Source organism: Centruroides sculpturatus, unplaced genomic scaffold, assembly GCF_000671375.1.
Source record: "Centruroides sculpturatus isolate CEXI.00-Female unplaced genomic scaffold, Cexi_2.0 scaffold811, whole genome shotgun sequence".
In the NCBI taxonomy this organism is placed as follows: Eukaryota; Metazoa; Arthropoda; class Arachnida; order Scorpiones; family Buthidae; genus Centruroides; species Centruroides sculpturatus.
The window spans coordinates 110,577-137,387 of NW_019385134.1; the positions used below are offsets into that span (position 1 = coordinate 110,577).

At 30.2% G+C, this 26,811-nt stretch overlaps 1 protein-coding gene across 2 annotated transcripts in view; it reads left to right on the plus strand.

Annotated features, from left to right (window-relative positions):
* LOC111635244 (myotubularin-related protein 13-like) overlaps positions 1-26,811 on the plus strand; it is a 152,489-nt gene that overhangs the window by 85,773 nt on the left and 39,905 nt on the right. For both annotated transcript variants that reach the window (XM_023380151.1, XM_023380152.1), the window contains exons 19-26: positions 164-360; positions 3,235-3,398; positions 4,329-4,402; positions 5,212-5,407; positions 16,071-16,204; positions 21,384-21,559; positions 22,232-22,422; positions 22,542-22,749. In XM_023380151.1, coding sequence (XP_023235919.1) covers positions 164-360; positions 3,235-3,398; positions 4,329-4,402; positions 5,212-5,407; positions 16,071-16,204; positions 21,384-21,559; positions 22,232-22,422; positions 22,542-22,749 — 1,340 coding nt within the window. The remainder of the gene's footprint in view (positions 1-163; positions 361-3,234; positions 3,399-4,328; positions 4,403-5,211; positions 5,408-16,070; positions 16,205-21,383; positions 21,560-22,231; positions 22,423-22,541; positions 22,750-26,811) is intronic.

The following is a 26,811-nucleotide window of genomic DNA, read 5'->3' on the forward strand; positions in this document are numbered from 1 at the left end:
TTAAAAAATATTAATGTATATTTAAAATTAATTATTAAAAAAAATTACTTCTTTTTTGATATAACAAAATAAACAATTTAGTAAATATTTTTCATAATTAATTATAAATATTTATTTTAAATAAATTAATGAAGATTTAAAAATTTGTAATATTTTTTTACAGATGAGATTATGGCTTATGATTGATAAAATACAACAAAAAGAATTGATTAATAATGAAGAATCAACTGTATATAGTCAAGCTATTCATTTTTCAAATCGTATGGTTTCTTTAAGAATTCCTCTTGATTCAAGTAAAGGAATTATGACACCAGTTGATGTTGAAAGAGACAGCAATAGTAATAGCATTGTAACTACAAGGTATGAAAGATAATTATTTCTCTGTGATATTTTATGTAGCATAAAATTAGAATGTCAGTTTTTTATATAAAATTATTATTATTAAATATATACTATTATTTAATCAAATTAAAAAAAACTGTCAGAGATTTATATCTTATCTTATTTATATCTTTAACAGAAAAAATTTTAGTAACTCTTAAATTATGAAAATTAGTTTAAAATAAAGTATGGAACAACATTTTTATTTTAAATCAATTCTATTAAATTTGAATTTTTATGATAATTTGTTTATTTTGTATTTGTTAATTTTTGTTTTAAAAAATAAAAAATTAATAATAATTTTTATTTAAAGGCTTTCTTTTTATATTTTTCTTTTAAAGAATGTATAATGGGTAATATTTTCAATTTAATCTCTATTATTAGAACAAAGCTATAAATATTGTGAATTTTATAGTCATAGATTTTAAATTGTTAAACATCACACATCCTCACATGACCACATATACTTTGTTAATATGCCAGGTTAAGTTCCATACTACTATCTTAAAGCAAATATTATTTTACACCAACACAGTGTTTTTACACTTGTCAGGGCATTTAAAAGCCTAAAACATATTTACACTGTCATTTATTAAGTCATATATAAGTAGGCCTTAAAAACTGATACAAAAGTAAAAATAATAAATAAAAAATCTTCAAAGAATTTATTATTAATTTTATTTTGAGAGCATTTAAGAGCAAGGCAAGTACTGAAAATAAAGATGAATATAATTGAAAAGCACTGTATTAGCAAAGTGTCCTAAAAGTGAAACACCCTAACACAAGCTATGCCTGTATGATGAAATGCAAAGAATGTGCATAATTGGGTTGACAATTATGTTAAAATTTGATTGACACTCAAGCTTAAGACAATGAAAATATTAAGTTTTAGTTAATTTTAACTATTGAAAAAAGTTGTTTTATGATTATGATTTTGAGTCATTGATTACAAATCTAAAATGTTAATTATTAAAAATTTTAATATCTAATATTTTAATATTAAAACTAACTAAAGCTTAATATTTTTATTGACTTAGGTTTGGATGTCAGTCAATCTTAATATAATTATCAACCCAATTGATATTCTTTTTAAAGAGAAGGAAAGATCAATTTACAGTAAACTTTTATATATATTTCTGTTTTCTCATCTATTAATCAGATTTAGCATTATATAAGATTTGAGAATCTTTCTCTACATAATCCATTAAGTAGTATATTTCTTAAGCAATATATATAAAAATAATAATTTGATAATGAATAAAACACTGTTTTAACAAAAAGTGTTATTTTATATTACAATATAATTATTATTATTAAAAATAATAATATAAGAATATTATTTTTATGACTGTAATTTAGGAATTTATTTTATTTTACTCAAATATATTTATACATATTAATAAAAAAAACTAGAAGTATAACATTTTATAAATGCATTTCAGTGTTTTAATATTTTCTATTCATTTGTATATTTTCCTTATATTATAATTTATTTATTTCAATATACTTAAAATTCGAACCTAATATGTCATTGATAAATTAGATTTATAACTTTTTTAGTAATAGGATTGCATATCCAAGTATTTTTAAAATGAGTTTTACAGAAGATCAATTTTTTCCCATATAAATTTTAGTTAAATTTTTTTTTGTTTTTTTAATCTTATTTAATAAAAATCTAACAAAATTTTTTCTCAAACCCACAAGAAATAACAAGAAGAGAAAATTGACCACTTTACAAATACAACTTTAAAATATTTTGACATTGCTTCTTATAGTGTTTTATATTTGATGTTACTGATGTAAATACAATTTATTAAAAACATCACATTTTTAATGTCACAGATAAATGGTGTTTAATGAAAAATTGGATATAAATAATTTATTTTAATCTTTTCAAGTTTTATTATGACTATAATTCCATATTTATCTTTAGAAAACACAACATAAAATTAAAAGAAAACTAATAGTTACTGAAGCAAATAAAATATTAACTTGAAATTTATAAGAACAGAACTGTGTATAATAAATTTGTTATCATTAATAATTAATAATTATCTGTATATGTTATTTGTTTTATTTCTGTGCATACATATACATATTCTTATACAGGCAGTCTCTGACTTTCATTGTGTCCCTGAAAGTGTGAACAAAAGAGAAATGTTTAAAAGTCAAGCATTAGAGTTGCATATTTTACAGGGTCATTGAGGTAAATCCTGAAAATTCACTGCATAATGAAAAACAATTAAAAATAGAGGAAAAAATCAATATATTTTTCTGAAAATTGGTACAAAAGTAGTACACAACATACAGAATGAAATTATTCTATGTAGCCTCCATCAGCTTCCATGATCTTCTGATGATGGAGTCAAATGTAAACATCGTGAAGCGCTGTAAACATTAAGATAAAATGCTTTTCAAAAAAACATTTTTTTTTGTTGTCTCGAAAATCAGGTGTATAATACATTAGATTTGATGGTGTACTAGAATAGAGAAAACACGATATTTTTTTAATATTAAGGTTTAACTTTTTCATATCAAATTAATATTTTGTAATTTTGTTGTTCAGAAAATCATGAAAATATTATATAGAATCCTGAATGGAGTGAAATTAAGCTTAAAAAATTTTATACTGCTTATATGGACATTTTTATTTCTTTTGTTTAATAGCATTTGTGACTACTTCACTATTTTTACTAAAATTTCAAATCATTGTGTGATGATAATATTGTTCTTCATTTTAAGTATATAAATAATGAATATTTAGTGTATTAATTTTATAGATTATTTTGTTTTTAAGTTATATTTAGTTAAGATCTTCATAAATTTAAATTTGTAATATCTATTTTTGTATAGTATTGCAGAAACTGATAGTTTTGGAGCAGAAAGTGGATTTGAAGAAGATACTTCTGAAGTTGGGGTGAATGTTATAAAATTTGTTTCTAGATTTGTTGATAAAGTTTGTACTGAAAGTGGTGTAACAGAAGAACATATCAAGTCTCTACATCAAATGATTCCAGGTAATTATAAATCAGTTATTGGTGTATAATTATAAATTTTACAGATTTTTCTAAATTTTAAATGTACAGTAGATCCCCTATAACACAGTAGATATGTTCCGTTTTATATGAATTCTGTGTTTTACGAGTCACTTAAATACATGAGCCGATCACAGCCCGGCACATGTGCAGTTTACGGGCTATGGTTGTTTGAAAGGTTTTCTTCCATAAAATTAATTAATTCTAGATTAATTTGACTCAACATTTCCAAAACACGTATAATTTTTTGGGAATAATCCATATAAACTATGCTATAAACAAAAAATTGTAGGATTATTTACCGAGTGTGCACCGTTCAACGACGCTATTGATAAGTTGTTTTTCTGCGAAAAATTCACTGAACTTTGGCGACATCATTAATATAAATATAATTTTTATGGCTGTTAAATAATAAATGGTTTTTAGTAGGTCTGCTGCTTGTTTAAACTCGATGGTTTGTGCAATATCTGCTATTGGTCTAGATTCGACCAATCCTGACGCAACACGAGTCGGTAATGACGTTTTACCATATTATAAGAGTCTCTTTTAGTGTGTTTTTATGAATACGATCGCAATTTTTTCACCGTGTTATACGAATCTGTATTATATGAACCCGTGTTATAGGGGATCTACTGTATATGAAATGAAGCATTGATTCCGTTTTTAAATTATTTACAAAATTTATTTTTGATTTATTTGATAATTAATTTTGTAGTTTGTGGTAATAAATTAATCAAAAGTCATAGTTTTGTGTTTTTCATTATATACAGCTAGTTTTGGAATTGAAAATTTTATATATATAATTTTTAATGTAATATGTTATTGCTCTAAATTCTGCAAAGAATAATTAAAATAAAATTAAAAAATTATAAGCAAATAGAATGTCAAATATTTTTAATACAATTTGCATAGGTGTAGTAGCAATGCAATTAGAAACATTAGAAGCTGTACATAGAGAAAGTAAGCGACTACCTCCAATAATGAAAGTAAGTTTCTTATAAATGTTTCTATTGAATATTAATATTTTTAAATTATTAGGTTAAATTTTTTAATTGAATTTATATAATTATTATATCTAATTATTTCAATTATGATTAAAGAATATGTAACATTGTTATTTATATAACTATATCATATTTTCTTTATGAAAAATTGAAATAAATATTCTAAGAGAAATGGTATTAGAATTGTTCTTAAGTAGCTAATAAAATTGTATCATTATTTATCTTTTAAATTCATTTTATAAATTATAAATTAAGTTTTAGTTTTTAATGTCCAAATACTCTATTGAATAATTTTATAAAATAATTTTTATTCCTTAGAAAGTTTTTTGAGTTGTACACTTCATTATTGAATCTCATGATTTAAATTTATTTTAAAGTAATACAATTTTGGATTCATTAACAGGAATTAAAATTTTTTAATATAAACTTATTTTGAATAAATTAGATTAAATCTAATTTACTTGTAATAAATATATTCTCAAATTATAGTAAAAATTATTCATTATAAATGTTCGTTTTTTTAGTAATAGTTTAATAACTTCTGTTCTGTAATTTAGATGACTACATAATTTATTTTTATACTCTCATATTTTTTTATAATGTAGTTTATAATTTTTATTTTATAAGCTAAGTAAAAAAAGTTTTAATTAATAAAACACCTAATTTATTTATCGTTAATTTATAAAAAAATATAGTTATAATATTTAACTTCAATAAATAAAATAATTTTATTTAATAAAGTTAAAAATAAATCATTAATTCATTTTTTTTACTGACAATTTAATTTTTAGCCTAAAATACTAACTCCTAGTCTACTGCAAGGAGAAGAATTAGTGATGGAAGGTTTAAGAGTTTATTTAATACCAGATGGCAGAGAAGAAGGAACAGGAGGAATTTTAGGAGGACCTCTGCTTTTACCTGCAGAAGGTGCTTTGTTTTTAACAAATTACAGAATAATATTTAAAGGAATTCCTTGCGATCCATTTGGTAAGTAAGTATTTATTTTTACATATATAAATAATGCTGATAGCAATATAGCTATTAGCTATATTGCCTATCAGCATTACTTATCTACCTGCCTTAATATACTATAGATTGATACTTGATACTCATGCCAAATATTGTATAGTAGGACGGAGAGTTCACTGAGTTTGGCATTATAAATGCTTTTTATTGCAAGTACTTTCAACAAATTTATAATCATCGTCATCAGGCGAATAAAGATTTTTAAAATGATCAAACAGAAATACAGTCGATCCCCCTATAACACTGTTGATTTTTCCGTTTTATATGAATTCCACGTTGTACGAGTCACTTAGGTTTTACAAATACGTGTGCTGGGTTGTGAATGGCTCACGTATTTGTAAAATCTAAGTGACTCATACAACATGGAATTCATATAAAATGGAATTATCAACAGTGTTATAGGGGGTCTACTGTATTCTGAGAAAGAACAGAATGCATATTTTGAAATTAAAACATTTGATAAAACTGTTAAGAACAAGCCAGTGATTTGTTTTATTTATGAAATCGTGTCTTTTTCTGTATTTTTGACTTGTTAAACACTAATTTTATAGTGTATTTTGAAGACACATGGCAAGTTTTTCATCAGTTATCTTTATTTAGTTGATACAGTACTGTACATCTTTTTTGTATGAATTTCGGGCTGTGCCCCTCTTCAGTCAACTATAATATAATACATATTGATTTACTTATTACAGTAGGGACAACATACATAAGAATTAATGAGCACATAAATTATATATAAACATACCTTTAGGTTACATGTATAAATTAAAATCTTGTAAAATTTGATTTTTAATTAACTATTTTAAAACCTTTTGTGGATAGACAGTTATACATTACTAATGTACAGTTATACATTACTAATGTATAACTGTCTATCCACAAGAAATTTTAAACAAGATAAAACTTTTTAAAATTGTAATGTATACCGTACTTTACGGACTATAAGACACACCTTAACTTTTAAGCAATTTAAAAAAAAAAAAATAATAACATTTTTACTGCCTAAATTCAATCCTTTTATATGGATTGAAGCAAACGCTGATCCACCAATCAACGCTTAGTAGCGCTATCAGACGTCTGCTGGTTGTATGATGGTTGCACAATGACTGCTGGCCAATCCGCAGTCGTGGATTCAGAACCACTGGTCGTCTCGTGATCCGAGTTTCTATGGCAACAACCGTTGCTCGTTTGAAGAGAGAAAAAGCACGGGAATCATATGTCCAGACAATTCTATCCCGACATCCCACAACTCTTGTTCATTGCATCGGTACACTGCTGCTGCCGGTTGAATTCAATGTTGGCAGATAGAGATAGGTTTCCAGCAGCATCAAATATATGGCCATTTTTAAGACGCGGGAATTTTAAATCAAACACTGGACATTTTTATATTAATTTCGAGTATAAGACGTACCTGAATTTTGAAGGCAATTTTTCGAAGAAAAAAGTGCGTCTTATAGTCCGTAAAATATGGTAATTGTATATCCACAAAAGGATTTAAAATAGTTAATTAAAAATCAAATTTTACAAGATTTTAATTTATACAACATGTAACCTAAATGTATGTTTATATATAATTTATGTACTCATTAATTCTTATGTACGTTCTTCCTACTGTAATAAGTAAACAATATGCATTATATTATAGTTAAATGAAGAGGGGCATAGCCTGAAACACGTATAAAAAAGATGTACTGTATCAAGCCACTAATTTTTCAAACATGTTTGAAGTTGTGCAAGCAATGTGATACGTATATTGTGAAACAGCACATGTGTGGATGTAGGCCCACGTTATTTTTTATTTATTTATTTATTTATTTTTATTTTATTACAGATAGGTGGCTGTCCTTAGACTTAGCCCAAAAGGAGGGGTGGAAGGAGGAAGGTGAGGGCTGGGGAAGGAAGGAGTTGGGGAGGATAAGAAGAGTGGGAATGGAAGTGGAATTGGAAGTGAGGATGGTAGTGGTAGGAAGGATAAGAGTAGTTGGGATCCCGTTGATGACTAGAATTGCCTTATTTTAACAATTAGAATACAAAAATACAAAATATATACAGCAGAGTGCCATTCTGGCTGATCGAGTAAACAATGGTTAAACATTCGTTAACACCGAGTGCCATTTTGGCTTAATGATGGTTGAGAAGTCCTGTTGGGGTCTTGTACTTAGGGCTGGAAGAGCATCCATTATGTTGTCGGGTTGCTTTGCCGAGTGTTGAAAACCTTACATTTCTGTATGAAGTTGTGGAACATGTTAAACATTTCTTTAGATTCACACAAAGTCTGGTCTAGGTCTCCAGTTTTGACCATGCAGGGCACAATGTTGGTACAGAGGCTGCCACACACTATTATGGGTGGGGCAGTCCCACAAAATGTGGAATAAGTCACGAGTTGAGTCATTGTCGCACTCGCAGTTGTTGTTGTTACGCTTCTTGAATCTGTGGAGATAGCTTGATATGTTGCCTTGCTCTGTGATGGCCTGAGTAAGCTCGTAGGTGGGGATGATGAAATTATATTGCTGACGTTTGTGGATGGAGGGGAGAAACTTGTAAGTAGTTCTTCCCGTGTAGGAGGATTCCCACTCCTGCCAGTTATCAAGTATCCTCTCACTGATGTATTTATTAGCATAGGTAGGAAGTATTCTATTGAAGGCATAGTTATTGTTGAGGGTGGCTGCCCTTTTTGCCAGCTTATCTGCTTCCTCGTTGCCCCTGATTCCAGTGTGGCCAGGGACCCAGTAAAAGGTGATGTTCCTGCGTTTGTTAAGGTTATGGGCAAGATGGTTCATTCTGGCTCCATTGAAAGTGATTTTTCCTTTATAATTGAGTATGTTTAGAATGTATTTACTATCTGTGTTAATACTTATACTTTTGTTGTAATTTTTTTGGTTAGCAGTGACATGAACGAGGGCTCTGAGCATAGCCCAGAGCTCCGCTTGGTTGACCAAACAGTGTGGGTGGAGTCTAAAGTATTCTTGATGCTTGATGTAGGTTAAGTTGCTGTTATAAATAATGAATGCTGTTCCAGTGCCGATGTTACTTTTTGAGCCGTCGGTAAAGATGTTCCAGTCTCCCTTATCAGTTCCTCTGTTACTGTAGTTGATGTTTAGCTTGCCAATGTCAGCCGGGTGATGGTCAGCACCCAGCCCTGTGAGATAGTTATTGAGTTTAAATTGCTTTATTTTTTGTATAAGGTCCTGACTGTTTGATGGATAGATTTCTTTACAGGTGGTATCTTGTGTCTCTTGGTCAGAGTTTAAGCCAAAATTAGTATTATTTATATGCCAGGTCCACACTAGCTTTTTGATCTTCAGGTGAATTGGTGTAACGTTGGCAATTGTTAGCAGTGTATCCATGGTATGCAGTGCAATAGGCACTGCATATCCTTGATGCCATACCCCTTTGAATAGAGAGTAATTTTCTTCTATTGTGCACCAGCCTAGCTTTCTCCCCCCAAATCTGTGCTGCGTATAGCAGTGCTGGCTCAATAGCACCTTTATAAATGAGATTGGTGTTCTTACTGCCAATCCCCCAAGTGTTGCGGGCTATATGATGGATGGTGTTGACATGTTGGCGCATCTTCTTACATAGTTCCTCGATGTGAAACTTTTAACTCAGTGTTGGATCGAAGTATACACCAAGGTATTTTAGATGCAATGTGATTTTGATCTTATGGCTGTTCAATGTATAGCCCTAAGGGTTGCTGTAGCTGCTTTCTATTAGCTTTTCTGGTGCAGACCAGTGCTTCACATTTATCATAGTTTATGGGTAATTTATTGGTCTTACTCCAGGTAAGAATCTTTTGTAAGGTCTCGTTTTCTTTGAGTTGTAGGATGTCACGGTTCCGGTGCCTTATGAGTAGAAGCGTATCATCGGCAAAGTCCTGTATTTTCATGTTATTTTCCTCCTTGGGGATAATGCTTAATAAAGTGTTGTAGACGAGGTTCCATATCCTTGGTCCACAGCAGGAACCCTGCGGACAACCTCTATTTATGTCTTTGATTATTTGGATGGTGTTGGTAAAAAACCCTACCTTCCTATCACTCAGGTAGCTGCTTATTAACTTGATGATGTTGGTCGGGCAGTCTACACTGTGTAACCTGTCCATGACAGTCGGCCACCAAAGATGGTCAAATGCCTTACGAAAATCCATGCTGACAAGAAGGGCATGATTGTCTTGTTTCCATGCTTCCTTGATAAAGCTTTTAACATTTTGTATGGCTTTTAATGTGGACTTGCCTTTTCTGAAACCATAGTGGTTTTCATGCATGTTGTTGGTCTTACTCAAGTGCCAATTCAGCCTACCAATGATCATACCATCAAGGGCTTTGCCGAGCACAGAGAGAAGGCTTATAGGACTGTAATCTTTCTCAATCATAGGGTTGGGTGTCTTGGAGATGAACTTTATATTTGCTATTTTCCATTGGTTGGGGAAATAAGCATTATTGAGACAGGCATTGAAGAGAATAACAAAGGCTATGGGAACCTCTTGGAAAGCATGTTTCAGCATCTCTGCAGTTGTGCCATCGATTCCAGGGGATTTCTTATTGGCCAGGGAATCTATAGCCTTTTCCACTTCTCGAAAGGAGAACCATCTATCCATTGAGTTGCCTGTGTATGTGGTTATTTTTCTCCTCATACATTTGTGAATGTCTTGGTCTTCCTCTTGTTTGTCGACAGGGAAGTGGAAGTCTAGGAGCTTTTTGATGTTGGTATTTATGTCTTATTTGCCTGTAGTTTTATCTTTGTCAATTATGCAGGGAATGGCAGCCTTCTTACTGCCCTTGTATACTATGCGGTAAGATTGAGACCAAGGATCCCTTGCACTGCTGCAGAATTTTCTCCATGCTTTTGTTCTAGAATAATTAATTAATTTCTTATATTTGTGGAGTTTCTTGCGGTAAAGTATACTTTTCCTTTCTTTTACTTCTGTGTTCTGTTCCCTGGACCATGCTCTCCTGAGTTTCCTAATTTTATGCTTTTTCCCTTCTAGTTCATCAGTCCACCAGTGAGTGTGATACTAGTTCCTCGCTCTGTTAGAAGTGGAAAGTTGTAAGGCCTTTGCCATTGAGACTGTGATGTAGTCAACGTATTTGTCAATATCCTCTTTATTTCTCATATCTTTGTGATGATAATTGTGCCAGTTCTCTGCAAAGTGGAGTCTATAACTATCCCAGTTAGTGATCTTCTTGCTGAATTTGTTACTTTTGTCTCTGGTAGTATTGTGATATTGCAGTTTACTGACAATGGTGAGAATATATCTATGATCACTAGCTGAGGTTGTTGATAGTGTTTCGCAGTTCTCAATGATGCTGCCAACAGTCATAGGTGCCAGACATATGTCTGTCCAGCCCTTGTCGTGAAGAAAGTTGGTATGTCAGATGTGTTAAGAGACATACAGTCATGTTTGTGCATTAGGTCCACGAGGAGTCTGCCTCTATTGTCTTCGTTCTCGTGGAACCAGACAGAGGATTTGGTGTTAAAGTCACCTGAAACGATATATTTATAGTCCCTTAGTGTGTTCATGATACTGCCAAGTTCCTCTACACACTCCTCGTCAGTGTCATAGGGGGAGAAATAGACGCTGATTAGATAATCAATGGGGCCTTGGTTGATTGCCACTGTTGTCAGTCTGTTTGAGCTCAATTCCTGAACCATTGACACATCCATATTACTGTTCCTTATTACAATCCCACACTTAGGTCTTGTAGGCCCACGTTAGCAATGTGATGGTGGATGAAGATTGTTGTTTGATTGCTTATAAGGTGTGACCCATACATTGGGCAGGTTGAGAGTGGGAGTGTTGCATGCATCTGAGGTTGCTGTGAAAAGGAACTCCCATATAAAGATGAATTTTCTATTTTTGCAACACTTCAGCATTGTTGATTGGTTCCATAGTGGATTGTAACCCTGCTTGAGCACCTTTCCTGTAAGTTCTGTGGGGTGCTTTCCCTTCACTACATCATCTTAGTGTTCTGCTAGGCAGCTAGCAAGCATTCTTGTTGTGGCCCCAATGTACTTTCTATTTATTCCTGCTGCGAGATTTTCCAGCAGTACAGCAAAGACCCCTGATTCCTCAAAAGTGGAGAATTTGTCCCAATCATTGCAGATGAGCCTGTGTAGACTTGGTAGTGGGGATAGGGGCAGGAGAAGGTTATGCTGCTTAAAAATATGGCAAATGCATATGGAAAGGGGTCCAAGGTATGGCAACGATGGTTGGACTACAGAAACTTCCCTCTTACTACATAGCATGGTATGAAAATCTCTATTTCCAAGTACCATGTTGAGCACATGCATGAACTTAACACACGAGAAACCAGCAGTACATACTGCCAAACTAATGGTGTTTAATTCAATGTTTACCAAGGCTTGTGTTGATGGTAGTAAGAAGGCTCTTCTAATGAGGGTGGCAATGATGGTATTAACATATCGCAAAGGCTAGAAAGCATCTGATGGGATAATATGTGGTGCCAAATTAGACTTATGGTGAACAGAGAACTGTGGCTTTTCGGGAAATTGCATATGCACAAATTTAAGAATGTTATTGCTGCATCATTCTCTTTCTCCTAAGTAAAGTTAATGGAAGGATATATACTTGAGAGTTGCTGCATAAAGATAAAAAAACGTTTCATCTGTATCTTCCCAGGCTATGAAAATATCGTCAATGTAACGCAAGTACAGCAGCAGATAGTGGATGGCAAGCAGGGAATTGAATGTTCTGTGCTCGATTTCTCTCATAATTAGCTCTGCTAGAATAGCAGATAAAGGAGAACCCATGGGGACCTCTGCTTCTGTAAATAAATTTTCCTATTGAAACAGAAATAATTATGCTCAGTGATAAAGGTCAGTGCATCATGTATATCAAGTACCTGCTGGATATAAATCCCTTTTTGAGGAGCAGAGAGTTGGCAAGCATTACACTTCAAACATGGGCACCAAAGGGTACAAGAATACTACATCCAGTTTGTAGAAGTTGTAGGTGCTTGCTTGTACCATGCCAATGCTTGAAGTGATAGTGGATTTAGTGACTATGGACAAGGGAGTAACATAGGGTGAGTCTGGAAGTAGTGTGCATAGGAACTTGGCAAGTTCCTTTTCTAAAAAGTAAGTGGGGTATCTAAAAAGTAAGTGGGGTAAAGATATCTTGTTTACAAGCAGTCGTAATGGCCAGTCTACCTTATGTATTTTTGGTTCAAAGAACAACCTTGGACATGCAACATTGGTGGGGGGTCAAGGCACCCAGTTAGGATTGAGGTTGCATCTGGTAGGGCTATAATTCTCCTTGCTTTCTGTAAGATCATTGGTGTAGAGTCTTCACTCATCACCGAGGAGTGTGATTGCGAAAGAAATTCATCGCACTCACATTCTTCTTCCTCGAAATATTTTTGTTCTATCTTTTTAAAAATCTTTATTTGCCTGATGACAAAAATTATAAATTCATTAAACGTACTTGTGATAAAAAACACTTATAATGCCAAATTCGGTGAACTCTTCATCCTACTATCTGCCTGCCTATCAGCCTATAACAAAATGTTTCAATGAAATCACAAAAACTAAGGTATAATAAACAAATATATTGATTAATAAGATATATTGATGGAATGTAAAGATTAAAGTAATAAAAAAAAGTACAATTTGCAAATTAAAATTATAAATATAGAAAAGAATACAAGTATAAAAAAATTAATAAAATTATATCAAATCCTAACACTTAAAAATTAATATAACATTTTCATTTACCTCACACTATACTGTTAAGTTAATGTTTTTAACAGTGTTAAAGATACAGACTTCTAACAGTATGGCATGATGTAAATGAAATACAAAGTATGGAGTCAAACGTAAGTAAAGATAATGTCACATTTTTTCTATATAATTTTTTATATTGACTAAATTCTAAATGAAGATAATTCTGTACTAGTGACATGGATGGTGTTAACTGCATGGAAGAAAAATGAATGTTTTGAAGAACTAATATAAAAGTTAGGTTTGGCAATGCGTGAATTGTTCTTAGTAATTTTTATTGAAACAGGTAAAGGAGTGATAAAAATGAAAAAAATTCATTACAATACCTATAAAATAAAATATGATGAAATAAGTCAGGAAGACCAAGTTGATCTGGCAATTTCACAAGAATTGATATAAGACAGAGCACAATTTGTTGGGGGAAAAATACACTATTGAGTTCTGTAAACCCCTGTAAAGACCTGTGGCCAATGAGGTAAAGCAATGGCCAAAACTGGCAAGCAGTAATTAACAATGGATTGAAAGTTTAGAAAAGAAAGGCTCATAGGGCTGACTGAAAAGAAATTAGATGACAACGATGCCAAAGTGCACTTCTGATTTCCAGTTTTTTAATAAAATGTGGCAACAGAAAACTGGTGTTGCATCAGTGATGATATCAAGATCATTAACAGAATGAACATAGTTAATGGAATCCCCGCTTAATGGAAAGAATGGAAGATTAGGATTGTAGACTAATGAAAAACACAGCAATTTTTATCAAGAATCATTTTCAAATTAAACAGATTTATTTTGGAAGTTAATATGTTAAGATCAGATGCTAGGAGATCTGAATTAATGATCTTAACAATACATCTAATTCTTATTAGGTACTTTATGAATTATTCTTAGTAATTTTTATGATAGAAAATTTCTTTGTAATTCTTGATTTAACAGTCAAGATCTTACCTAGTTTTATCGTAAGTGATAAAAAGCAAGTACTAAGAATAGAACTCTGGATATGCTGCAAGGAATAAAGTCACAAAGTGAAATTGTCCAAAGATTTCATAAATTTCATTAAAATTTCAGTTTAGATAGATAGATTTATTTATAGGATTTAGACATTCAAATTAAAATATACAAATTTTAAATTAATAATAATTCTGTAAAGATAAATTGTTTATAAAATATATTTAGTTTATAATAATAAATATGAAAGGAAGAAATTCTTTATTTTTCTGAGAATTGCATACTAATAATTTATAATTTAAAAAATTGTTTGTGATTAGTTCCTAGGATATAGTCCTGGAATTAAATTGTGATACATAATTTACTTAATTTCCTAAAAGAACTGATTAACAACACTTGCCTTATTGAACATCTTTACTTCATAAATTGCTGTTTGATAATCCAAAACGCTTCTCTTACTGTTATACAGCAATTTGTGAAACAATAGTATTAGATACATCAAACACACCTTCTTGCTGAGAAACATATATTTATTACCCACAACTAACGTTTTCGGCTCAATTTATGGGCCATCTTCAGGTTTACTGTTGTTCGATTCTAATACACAACCGAACACGTTCAAAATTAAACCAAATTAGAACATGCGTTTAAATTTAACCAATAGAATAAGCATAACCAAACTAAAACAATAAATAAAATACCAAACTAACAGAAAACTGAAAAATGAAAAATAAAAATAAAAAATAAAATACGGTGTTAAGCCGCAAACAATAAGGAACAATTCCTAATACATTAACCCAGATATCTATTGAGTCACTGTAGACGCATTATTACTCGTGTTACTTCTTACTATATATTTCCAGGATGACGGTAATACCGTCGCATCTTTATAATTTAAACATCTGTCAGCCAAACTCGCTCTGTAAATTTCACATTTCTCAGTTATGGATGACAACGTTGGCGAGCGTACTTTTGTAAGAATTTTGGCATCCTCCCATTTANATTTTCTCAGTTTTAATAAGTTCATCTTTTCAAACTTTATTTTTGTAAAACTTTTCTTTATAACTAAATTTAAAAATAATTATTTTTTTATTTTGTGAGGCATGCAAGTTGTTTCAAATGCCTGATGCATATTTTTATTTTTACATATTTTTTTCTTTATTATAACAAGAACATGAGAAAGTTACACATAATCAGCTGAATACACAAACAAACTAACACACAAACAAGTGCCCATGTCCAAGACTCTTATGGTAATGTAAGAGTGTGTTTATAATAATCACTTTTATGATTTAAAATAATGAGAAATTTGAATCCAGTAATCTTTAATATATAAACATGTATATATTGATTTTTACAAATATTCAATAAAATATGCAGATAAGTGTGAGTGATTGTCACTAAAGTGAATATTTTAAAACTGAACTTTATTCTTTTCTTTTCAGAATTTTGTTGTCTACAATAAAAATACTTTTAAAATTTATTTTAAATTAACACTGAAAAGACATGTAATAAAAAGACAAAGATGTTCTATTTGCCTACATTTCTTTAAATAAAACTATTGATCAGAAATAATTACAAAATATATAATTTTAATAAAAAGTAATAAAATTGTACTAAAATAATCTTGAGAAAATAAAAAAATTATATTATCAAATGTTAGATGTTAAAATGTTAGTTTATTATGTAGTTATGCTTTGTTTTCTTTGATGTTGATAATATAATTTATCCTGGTTAATGAAGCTCTCATATTTTGAATAGTTGAGTGCTTTTAAACTTTTTTCTATTTAGATGTTCAAAATTTATTAGCAGAAAAAAATTAGTTTTACCAATTACTATCATATGTGGACTAATGCTAGGTTTAATAAGTTGTCTGAAAAATTGCTGTATTCTTCCTATTAGAAGTTTAAACCTACCTTCTTCTTTTTTTTTATCACAGCTTGTCAGCAAACAATTGTAAGAAGCTTTCCTATTGCTAGTTTAACAAAAGAGAAAAGGGTAAACACACAATATCTTTCACATCTGGATCAAATTTTGCGAGAAGGACTTCAATTAAGATCAAGTACTTTCCAGGTAAATATGTTTTAGAAAATATCAGAATAAATCATTTTGAAAAATGTACCTTATTAATAACCAAGATTCTGATAAAAATTTCATTTACGTTAAAATTAATACTACAGATACATCACAAAATTTCTGGCAACTGGTGGCACTTAATTTAGACAAAATTATGACAGGGAAATTGAAATTCCCACAGTCACCAGACTAGTTTACTGGACTGCTGCAGCTAGCATTATGCATAGGGTTTATTTACATTACACTTGTTGGTTATAATACTGCAATTTTGTGATATTCTTAGTTTATTTTGCTTAAATTTAACCCTGGCTACAGCTTGTAAGAGCTGAGTGTGTTGGTAGTATCAAACAATTCACATTTTATTTTTCTTTAATTTAAGTTTCTAGCTGCCCTTGTTATATTTTAGATATATGGGAGGTGGTATAATTAATGGGTTAGAGGTGTGTTAATGAATTACAGTAGAGCGTTGTTTATCCGAAAGAATTCCAGTCGGCAAATTTAAATTTTTGCTAGTGCTGTGGCGCTGCAATCTTTGGCTATATCTTGGGCTATTCCAATATTTTTTGTTTGTGTATGTGTTTTAGCTGGCAGCACTGTCACTTTTGTGTGGTGTTTTTCTGAGGACTGTGTCATGCTTAATCGAACGTTTTTGATACTAGATAACTTCTAAAGTATAAATTTTTTTTTGTTTTTATATTTTTCAATATATTTATTTTGTTTGTAAAAAATAAAGAAATAATTTTTGACAATACAATAGCCATGATTATTATTTTAAAAAGTTTACATTAGGCTTAACATCGATGAAAATTCAATGCAAAGCGACACGCAACGGAGAAAAATTTCAACACTGGATAGGTTAATGTATTTTTTCGTACATAATCGGTTATCCAAAAAATAAGTTATCCGAACAACCCCAGTCCCCAATTGATTCGGATAAACAACGCTCTACTGTATTATTATTTATGAACAAGGTTAGTCTGGCAAAGTTTTGGAACTGAGGTTACTGGAAATTCAGTAATATAACTGTATTTTCTTTTTAAATGTTATTGATTTCATATTTGATAGAAAACCACACATATTTGGTAAAGAATAAATTTTGATCTGTTTTTCATAGTATATATTTAAAAACTTTTTAAGTACTATATTGTATTTGTAGAATATTTTTTAAAATTACATAAGCAGATGAATTTTTGACAGTCTCTATTAGAGTTTGATATAAAATGTACTTTTCTCAATTCTGTTTTATAATTTATGTTTATGAAGTTGCCAGTAATTTTTTTCACTTTTTTCTCCAGTATAACTTTCTTTATATACTATTGTTGAAAAAATATTTTTAATATTTTATTTATAACAAGTACAATCATAAGAAAAAATTTCCAATTTTCTCAGTTTTAATAAGTTCATCTTTTCAAACTTTATTTTTGTAAAACTTTTCTTTATAACTAAATTTAAAAATAATTATTTTTTTATTTTGTGAGGCATGCAAGTTGTTTCAAATGCCTGATGCATATTTTTATTTTTACATATTTTTTTCTTTATTATAACAAGAACATGAGAAAGTTACACATAATCAGCTGAATACACAAACAAACTAACACACAAACAAGTGCCCATGTCCAAGACTCTTATGGTAATGTAAGAGTGTGTTTATAATAATCACTTTTATGATTTAAAATAATGAGAAATTTGAATCCAGTAATCTTTAATATATAAACATGTATATATTGATTTTTACAAATATTCAATAAAATATGCAGATAAGTGTGAGTGATTGTCACTAAAGTGAATATTTTAAAACTGAACTTTATTCTTTTCTTTTCAGAATTTTGTTGTCTACAATAAAAATACTTTTAAAATTTATTTTAAATTAACACTGAAAAGACATGTAATAAAAAGACAAAGATGTTCTATTTGCCTACATTTCTTTAAATAAAACTATTGATCAGAAATAATTACAAAATATATAATTTTAATAAAAAGTAATAAAATTGTACTAAAATAATCTTGAGAAAATAAAAAAATTATATTATCAAATGTTAGATGTTAAAATGTTAGTTTATTATGTAGTTATGCTTTGTTTTCTTTGATGTTGATAATATAATTTATCCTGGTTAATGAAGCTCTCATATTTTGAATAGTTGAGTGCTTTTAAACTTTTTTCTATTTAGATGTTCAAAATTTATTAGCAGAAAAAAATTAGTTTTACCAATTACTATCATATGTGGACTAATGCTAGGTTTAATAAGTTGTCTGAAAAATTGCTGTATTCTTCCTATTAGAAGTTTAAACCTACCTTCTTCTATTTCTTTAGTTAAAAATAATTTATTAGAGGCCTCCCTCCTGTTATAGAACCATGTTTTTGTTATTGAGAAATTGATATATACAGTAAATAGCACATTTTAATGAAAATTTTTTAAAATACTGGAAGCTATTTTTGACCATGGCAACAGTTGGGACTAAATTTTCAGTAATTTTCCCACAATAAAGGAAACAGAGAAACAATTCAATGTTGTCTGAAAGTTAGCTTAAAAGTCAGAAAATAATATAGAATAAATAATTATTCTTCATAAAACCTTTTTTTCTGAAAATTTTTAAGCCCAGTAGGCTTCTAATAGTGACAGTGAACTATTTTATATTTTTAGAGATTTGAAAGTAATAATTAATGAAAATAAAAATTTAATTTTTAATTTGTATTTTGAATTCAATGAAGAAGGAAATGGATTATGTATGAATAAGAAGTTTTAAATTTTAATCAAAATAAATTATACAGTAGAACCCTGATTATTAGAGGTAATGTGGAAGAATGCCATCAGAGATAACTGAAAATGCAGATAAAATGGATAGCCAAGACCATTTTAGATTTTTAAAAAATTGAAAATATAAAGAATGTATGTGTTCACTTTTAAGCTTTAGTAAATTTAATTATATATATGAATGAGCAATTATTTATTGTGACATTGTCACAATGCTGGGCTGCAATTTTTAATCATCTTTTTAATTTATTTAATTTAAAATATATGCTCTCCATTTCAGATTAGTAGTGTCTTGCCTGTGTACATCATACTTTTTCTGCTAGCAATAGTCATGCGAATCATCTATCTAACTCCTTTTGGGGGAGATTTTTGAATTGAAATAACATGACTTCCAGTGCAAACCAGAAATTTGTGTATAGTTAATTGGGCCTCCTGCTCCTATGCATATGTGGTCTCATCTTTCATCTATCTAACTCCATTCTCAAGATTATGGAAGGACAGACAGATGGACAACAACGGGAATTTATAGTCTAAAATTTTTTCAAATTGCAGCCCAACATCATTTTTTTTGCAACATTTGTTATGCAGCTAATACATACAATAATACACACTTTTATTCCTAAACTATTGTAAGTTATGTTTTAATGTGAATACTCACGTTGAAATTAAATGATAAAAGATAACAGAAACAACTCATTTTNATTCTTCAAGTAGCAACAGGAGAAGGAAATGGATTATGTATGAATAAGAAGTTTTAAATTTTAATCAAAATAAATTATACAGTAGAACCCTGATTATTAGAGGTAATGTGGAAGAATGCCATCAGAGATAACTGAAAATGCAGATAAAATGGATAGCCAAGACCATTTTAGATTTTTAAAAAATTGAAAATATAAAGAATGTATGTGTTCACTTTTAAGCTTTAGTAAATTTAATTATATATATGAATGACCAATTATTTATTGTGACATTGTCACAATGCTGGGCTGCAATTTTTAATCATCTTTTTAATTTATTTAATTTAAAATATATGCTCTCCATTTCAGATTAGTAGTGTCTTGCCTGTGTACATCATACTTTTTCTGCTAGCAATAGTCATGCGAATCATCTATCTAACTCCTTTTGGGGGAGATTTTTGAATTGAAATAACATGACTTCCAGTGCAAACCAGAAATTTGTGTATAGTTAATTGGGCCTCCTGCTCCTATGCATATGTGGTCTCATCTTTCATCTATCTAACTCCATTCTCAAGATTATGGAAGGACAGACAGATGGACAACAACGGGAATTTATAGTCTAAAATTTTTTCAAATTGCAGCCCAACATCATTTTTTTTGCAACATTTGTTATGCAGCTAATACATACAATAATACACACTTTTATTCCTAAACTATTGTAAGTTATGTTTTAATGTGAATACTCACGTTGAAATTAAATGATAAAAGATAACAGAAACAACTCATTTTGTAATGTATTTTATTGTTTCAAAATTTCTTTAAAATGATCTTAAGAGTTTTTTGTTTCATATTAGTTTCTCCCATCTCTGCTGCAATATTCCACAGCCACCTCAGTATCATTTTTATGGGCTTTCTATCCTGAATTCATCAGGCTCTGTCCCTCAACATCTGGTCACTCTCATTGTAAGCCTGGCCAAAATTAAAATGGGCATGAAAAAACTCTCTTAGTGCTCACAGGATGGAAAAACTTTAAAAAATGTCACTTTCTCATTAGCCACTTGCTTAATACATTTGAGGTTAAAAGTACTATAATATTTATGCTCTTGGTACATTCATGATAAAACTTTTATGAATTATAAGAAAAACAGTGCATTCACTTAGATTTACCTTGAATAATGCAGAACTTCAGTTAACTGAGACTTGCATAATTGGGACTCTACTGTAAAAAAAGTGAAGTGGAATGTGTCAGATCATTTTTTTATTTCAGAATATTCAAAATTTCAGAAGCATTTCAGATATAATTTATTTATTTAAAAATCATTTACTTTTATCCATTATTTTAGTGACACATTATTTGATTAATGTTGACTTTTTCAGAACAAAATTAAATATTGGAATGTAAGGAAAGGATAAATATATATTAAAAATTGATTTGGTTGGAGAATTTAGCATAAATAGTGAGATTACAAGTTTTAGTTGCTTATAGTTATAAATGTGCATTTTTTTTTATAAAGGTCATGTTTGTTTTTTTTGTATACATAATTTATAATTATAAACTGTAAATTATATTATAATTTATATCTTTCAATAATATTCATTAAAATGATGAATGAATTTGATTTGTTTTTTGGTCTGAGTAGCAGTAATCTTATGTACATATACCAAATTATATTGATAATTTTTTTTTCTAAACATATTGACTGTTTTTATACTATTTAAAATATTTATTTTTTTTATCATATACAGTTAATAAAAGTAGCATTTGATGAAGAAGTAACATCTGAAAATATAGAAATGCTGCGAAAATTAATAAATAAAGTGAGATATCCAGCAACCATATTTCATGTTTTTGCATTTAGTGGTCAGTTAACTGTTCCTCAGACACCACTTCATAAGCAGAAAGAGAAAAATGCAACTTTAAAGTAAGTTATGATTTAAATGCTATTGCATTAAAACAATATATAAATAAAAATAACAATTTAGGATGACAATTCAAATAACAATTTAATAAATTCAAGTCCCATGCAGGAATTTTAATAAATAAAAATTACTTCTATTGTTGAAAACAGATTAAAAGTAAATTTTTATTTTTATGACAATTTATGAAAACTTGACATAAGAAAACATTGTTGCAACATTAAATAGGAAAACTTTTGACTTGACTAATTTTATTGTGTAACTTTGATGCATTTATTGTAACAGGTTCTATAATTCAAATAAATTATGAGAAATTTTATTATCACTTTACTCAAACTATTCATTGAACAGAAGTTTAAGTAAATGGAACATAATTAAAATTTTAAAAAGTTTCACTAAAAACATTTACTGAAAAATTCTGATTGGTAAATTTTATGAATTTTTATTTTTTAAGTATTTTAGACAAGTTGTCACCCTGAGAGTCACACATTTGCTGTTAATTTGTATTAGTTAAACTTTAGTAATTTATTACTTAATTGCTGATGATATTGTTACTGTAAAACGTTTAACATTTTAATTTATTACATATATTACATACATTTATTAAAAGAATGGCATTTGTATATTGTAGTTTATTCTTTTAAGATGTGTATTGATAACTTTTATTTTGTTTCAAGGTTTAAGAAAACATTACTCAAGACTGCCATGAAAGCAGGTTTTAAACCTAAACCATCTTCTCGAAAACAAAAATATATTATTCATGGACCTGGTGATGCAAAAACTTTGCCGAGTCCAAACAGGATGCCATCATCTACTTTTGACAGTGAAAATGAAAGACCAATCTCTCTCTACGATGATGATTTATCTAGTATGTATATTTTTAAATATAAAATTTTGTGTTATATATTTTTTTATACATTATGAAATATATGAAATTTGAAGATAACTATCTTTAAAACTAAATTGTTTAATAATAAAATTATTTAGTTATAGATGAAAGTGATCTGAACACAATAACACCTCATGTATCAACTCCTCATATGGATTCCAAAACTTTAGAGAAATTATCAGAAAGAAGTTATTGTAAAGATTATCAGAGGTTGGGCTTAGGCTCTTTAAATAGTAATAATTCCAAAGGAAAAAGTGATGGCCTCCGTATTACCTCCATTAACAGTACTTACAGTATTTGTAGAAGGTGAAAGAACTTTTGAATATTTACTTTAAATATTTAAGTTAGAATAATAAAATGTACATAATTTGCTTTATGCCACATATAAAATATCATCATGCTATTTGAATAAAATTATAAGGAAAAAACTAGATTTAATACTAGAATACTAAAAATTTACTTAATATATATTTATATAATATATATGCTTTTACTTAATATATATTTTTAATATGTTAATATTTTTTAATAAAATATAAATTAATTATATTTTGAGACACCATGAAGTGTTGATACTAGACACTGGCCTTTTTCACATCCACTTTATTTTTGATGTACAGTACTTTACAGTGTATAAACCAATTGTTCCAAATGCTAATATGCATTTCAGGTTAGTGCCCCTCATCTGTTGGCTAACAATATAAATAAAGTTTGATCAGTTAACGAACATAATCTGTTCCAAGACTTTGTTCACTATCCAAATTGTTTGTTAACCAATTATCGATTTACAGTTTTTATGGGAATTTGATTAATTTGTTCTGGAGACCCCAAAAAATAAAAAATATATACTTTCTTACTACATTTATTTATATGTAATAATAAAAATACATATATACAGTCTTGCATTTTTTATTAGTCAGGTTATTTTTCATTTGTGGAGGTTAAAGAATCTGTCTAATGTCAATTGCTTCTCTCTCTTCTTCAAGATTTTTCAGAAGTAATTAATAGCATTGCAATTGTACAGATCCCAAGCCTATTAACCTCAACCTGGTTTGGATGCCATTCTAAGACCGTTGTTCTGACATTTTCTCATTTCTTCAAAAGATCATTATAGTAGATATCGGCATTAATCTTTTTTTTCAGAAGAAAACATATCTCGCCGAGTTTCTTGGTGTTCTTCATTCAAGAGTTCTTGGCGTTCTTCTGTCGTCAGATCAGTTTCAGATTCCATTATGATCTCTTCAATGTTCTTTATTTCTCAGATGTGATTTTTGTTACTCCTTTAACTGCTTGTGTCTTCTTGATTATACAGTATCTTTCTTAAATAAGGTTGTACTGCAGCCTACTGTAGACCTGTTCAAGCCATACTGCCCAGCAACATCAGACATCTTCTGCCCACTCTCTACCTTTGCTATTATACTCTCACCTTTCGAAAATAAAAACCGACACAAAACTTAACAAGTGCCTGCCAGACAGTCTCATGAATACTATAAAAGAACTGTTTCTGTCAGAAAAATAAAAGGCTGGAATTACAAGGGAGAGTTTCAAAGTTCAGAGAAATACTATTTGATCGATATATACTGGGTTGAGCGTCAATGTTGACGTCTTCCGCGCTCCAAAAAGTTTTGAATTGTTGTTTGAAGACAAGGGAAGACCAATCGATATTCATTATTTTACATCGCTTCTTCTTGTGTTTGTTTTGTGAGGTGTTCATTATCTGAACATAAAAATCTTTTGCAATGTATTCGTTAACCAATCACCCACTATATATTAATGTGAAAATATGACTCTCTTATGAGAGTTTTTTTTTTATCATTATTTCCGTTATTACTCCTGTTCTCACCCCGTTGCCTGAGGAATAGACCTCGGACAATGAACTGCGTAGTTACTGGAGATGACCTTCTTGACGGACGAAGTCATCCGAGGCGACCGCGGAAGAACTCCCCTCTCCCCAGGAGACTACTCTATTACAAGGTGTCTGCGGTATGACCAATTAACGAAAACAAACAAGTGTTCCCGTGTTGAGGGTAGACAAGAGGTCACCTACAAGTGTCAACCGTCGGTGAGAAATGTTACCAAAAATGGTCAGTCATCTCCCCAGGTGATGACGCATTTAATACTAATTGGTGAAGCGATGTCAGTAGTGTCGTCACCCACGACGGGGGAGACTCATAAATTGGGAGAACTGACATATTGCATCAACGGAGTCACCGAGATTTCCCACACTAAAAGAGTATATAAAGGGGTCGGATTTTCTACTCCGGGCGCTTGGCTGAGGAGCTAACGCCAAAGAAACCCTCTGAACAGCTAAGGAAAAACGGACAGCGATCGTCGGGGGAAGAGAACGCAGTGGACTACTCTTTCAGCACTCTCAGGATCTACGAAGCTCATAATCGCCGCTCCATAAAAAGGTAAAGACTTTGCATATTTTCTATTCTCTCCATATACGACGGAATTACGTCTTGAAGAGGTTAACAGAAGAAACCTCCAAGCAAACTTCACCTGGAAGAACTCTCTACAGATTAGGAGCGACGGAGCATACACCATCTGGACATAGCCGCACGACCTGAGAAGGACATCGCTCCTCATAGCCTTCAAAGGACACCTCGGAGTAGAAGACGACGATCACAGAGTGTTTTATCAACGCCCTATAATATGAGAGCGTTTCCTACGAGGTAAACCCTTGCCATAATTATCTCTCTCTCCAACGTGAGGTCTCTCTCGATCATTTGAATTAGGTTAGGTTAGGATAGATTTTAGAATACCTATTTATATCTTGAACGCAAGTGTTATATTTATTATCCATATGTATAATTTCTCATCTGTTTATTAAATGTGTTGTCTATTTTAAACCTGTGTAGTCTTTTGGACACCTGGTCACGACATCCGACTCCTCCCCACTCATATCTTTAGCCCTCCTATGCCATCCGACAACCGAGAACGGTCTTCCCAACCCGTGCAGATTAAGTGGTCATTAGGATTCACCCAGTGGCCCCCTGCTACTCACATTACCATATAAGAAAGAAATTTTGAGAAATATATACTAGATTTAGCAGTTAAATTGTGAGACTGAATCCATACATACAAAAAGATACATTCAGGAACAAAATTCAGTGTCTCTCTAACAGCTGACAAATCAAATTTGTTCTGTGAATAAGCTTTTCATAGCTTTATTCACATGCAATGAGTTGTATAGTACAAATCTTTGTCTTATAGTGCTGGATCAGAGTAAACAGCAAACAGTTAGCTTTTACAAATTTAATGATAATGCAATTGAAGTTTACAAATTTATTAAATGAATGATACTCTGTGTATTATATATTGGGTTGTTCAGAAAGTAATTTCATTTTTTTTCCCCATGGAAAAACACAATATTTTTATAATTAATAAATATTTTATTGAACTATATATCGACCATTTTGGTCAAATACCCATTGTCATCGTTTCGTTTATTCTTTTAAGATGTGTATTGATAACTTTTATTTTGTTTCAAGGTTTAAGAAAACATTACTCAAGACTGCCATGAAAGCAGGTTTTAAACCTAAACCATCTTCTCGAAAACAAAAATATATTATTCATGGACCTGGTGATGCAAAAACTTTGCCGAGTCCAAACAGGATGCCATCATCTACTTTTGACAGTGAAAATGAAAGACCAATCTCTCTCTACGATGATGATTTATCTAGTATGTATATTTTTAAATATAAAATTTTGTGTANCCTGTGTTTTGTTGATCAATTCTGGCTGCCTTTTCTGTTTGATGATATTACTCAGTTTGTTTACTCGATGGCAGTACACTTTTGAATCAATTGTTAAATTGTCTGGTAAAAGCTCCAAAAAAAAAAAATTTCCTTAAAATCCCATCAAAGAGAGCATCTCTCTTTAAGAGCATGTGGAACCCATATATCGAGCTTTAAAACGAAACCAATTCATTTCAAGTAATCATAAGTGGTTCAATTCAACAAATTTAATCTCTGTTTTGGTACAGTCTCTCTCTCAACACCATCTCCATACATGTACCACAATTTTTTTTTGCTTGAACAGCATGTTGAATTTTTGTTAATAAAAAAGCAAAATATGCCAAAAATGATGCTTTTGATTTTCCATATTTAATGGGACACAAAAAATAAACAATTTCACAAAATGAAACAAAATTTTTTACAAATAAGCCTTGAAATGATAGCTATTAAAATATATAATGATAATACAGTTTAGAATGAAAATGGCGGGAAAAATACGACTAATCCATCTAGTGGTAAAAAAAAACAAACTTACTTTCCGAACAACCCAATATTATGAGCTGATGTACTTAGCAATGTTCATGTTGTTATATGAAAATATTAAACAGGATATATGCTTTTATTGTTT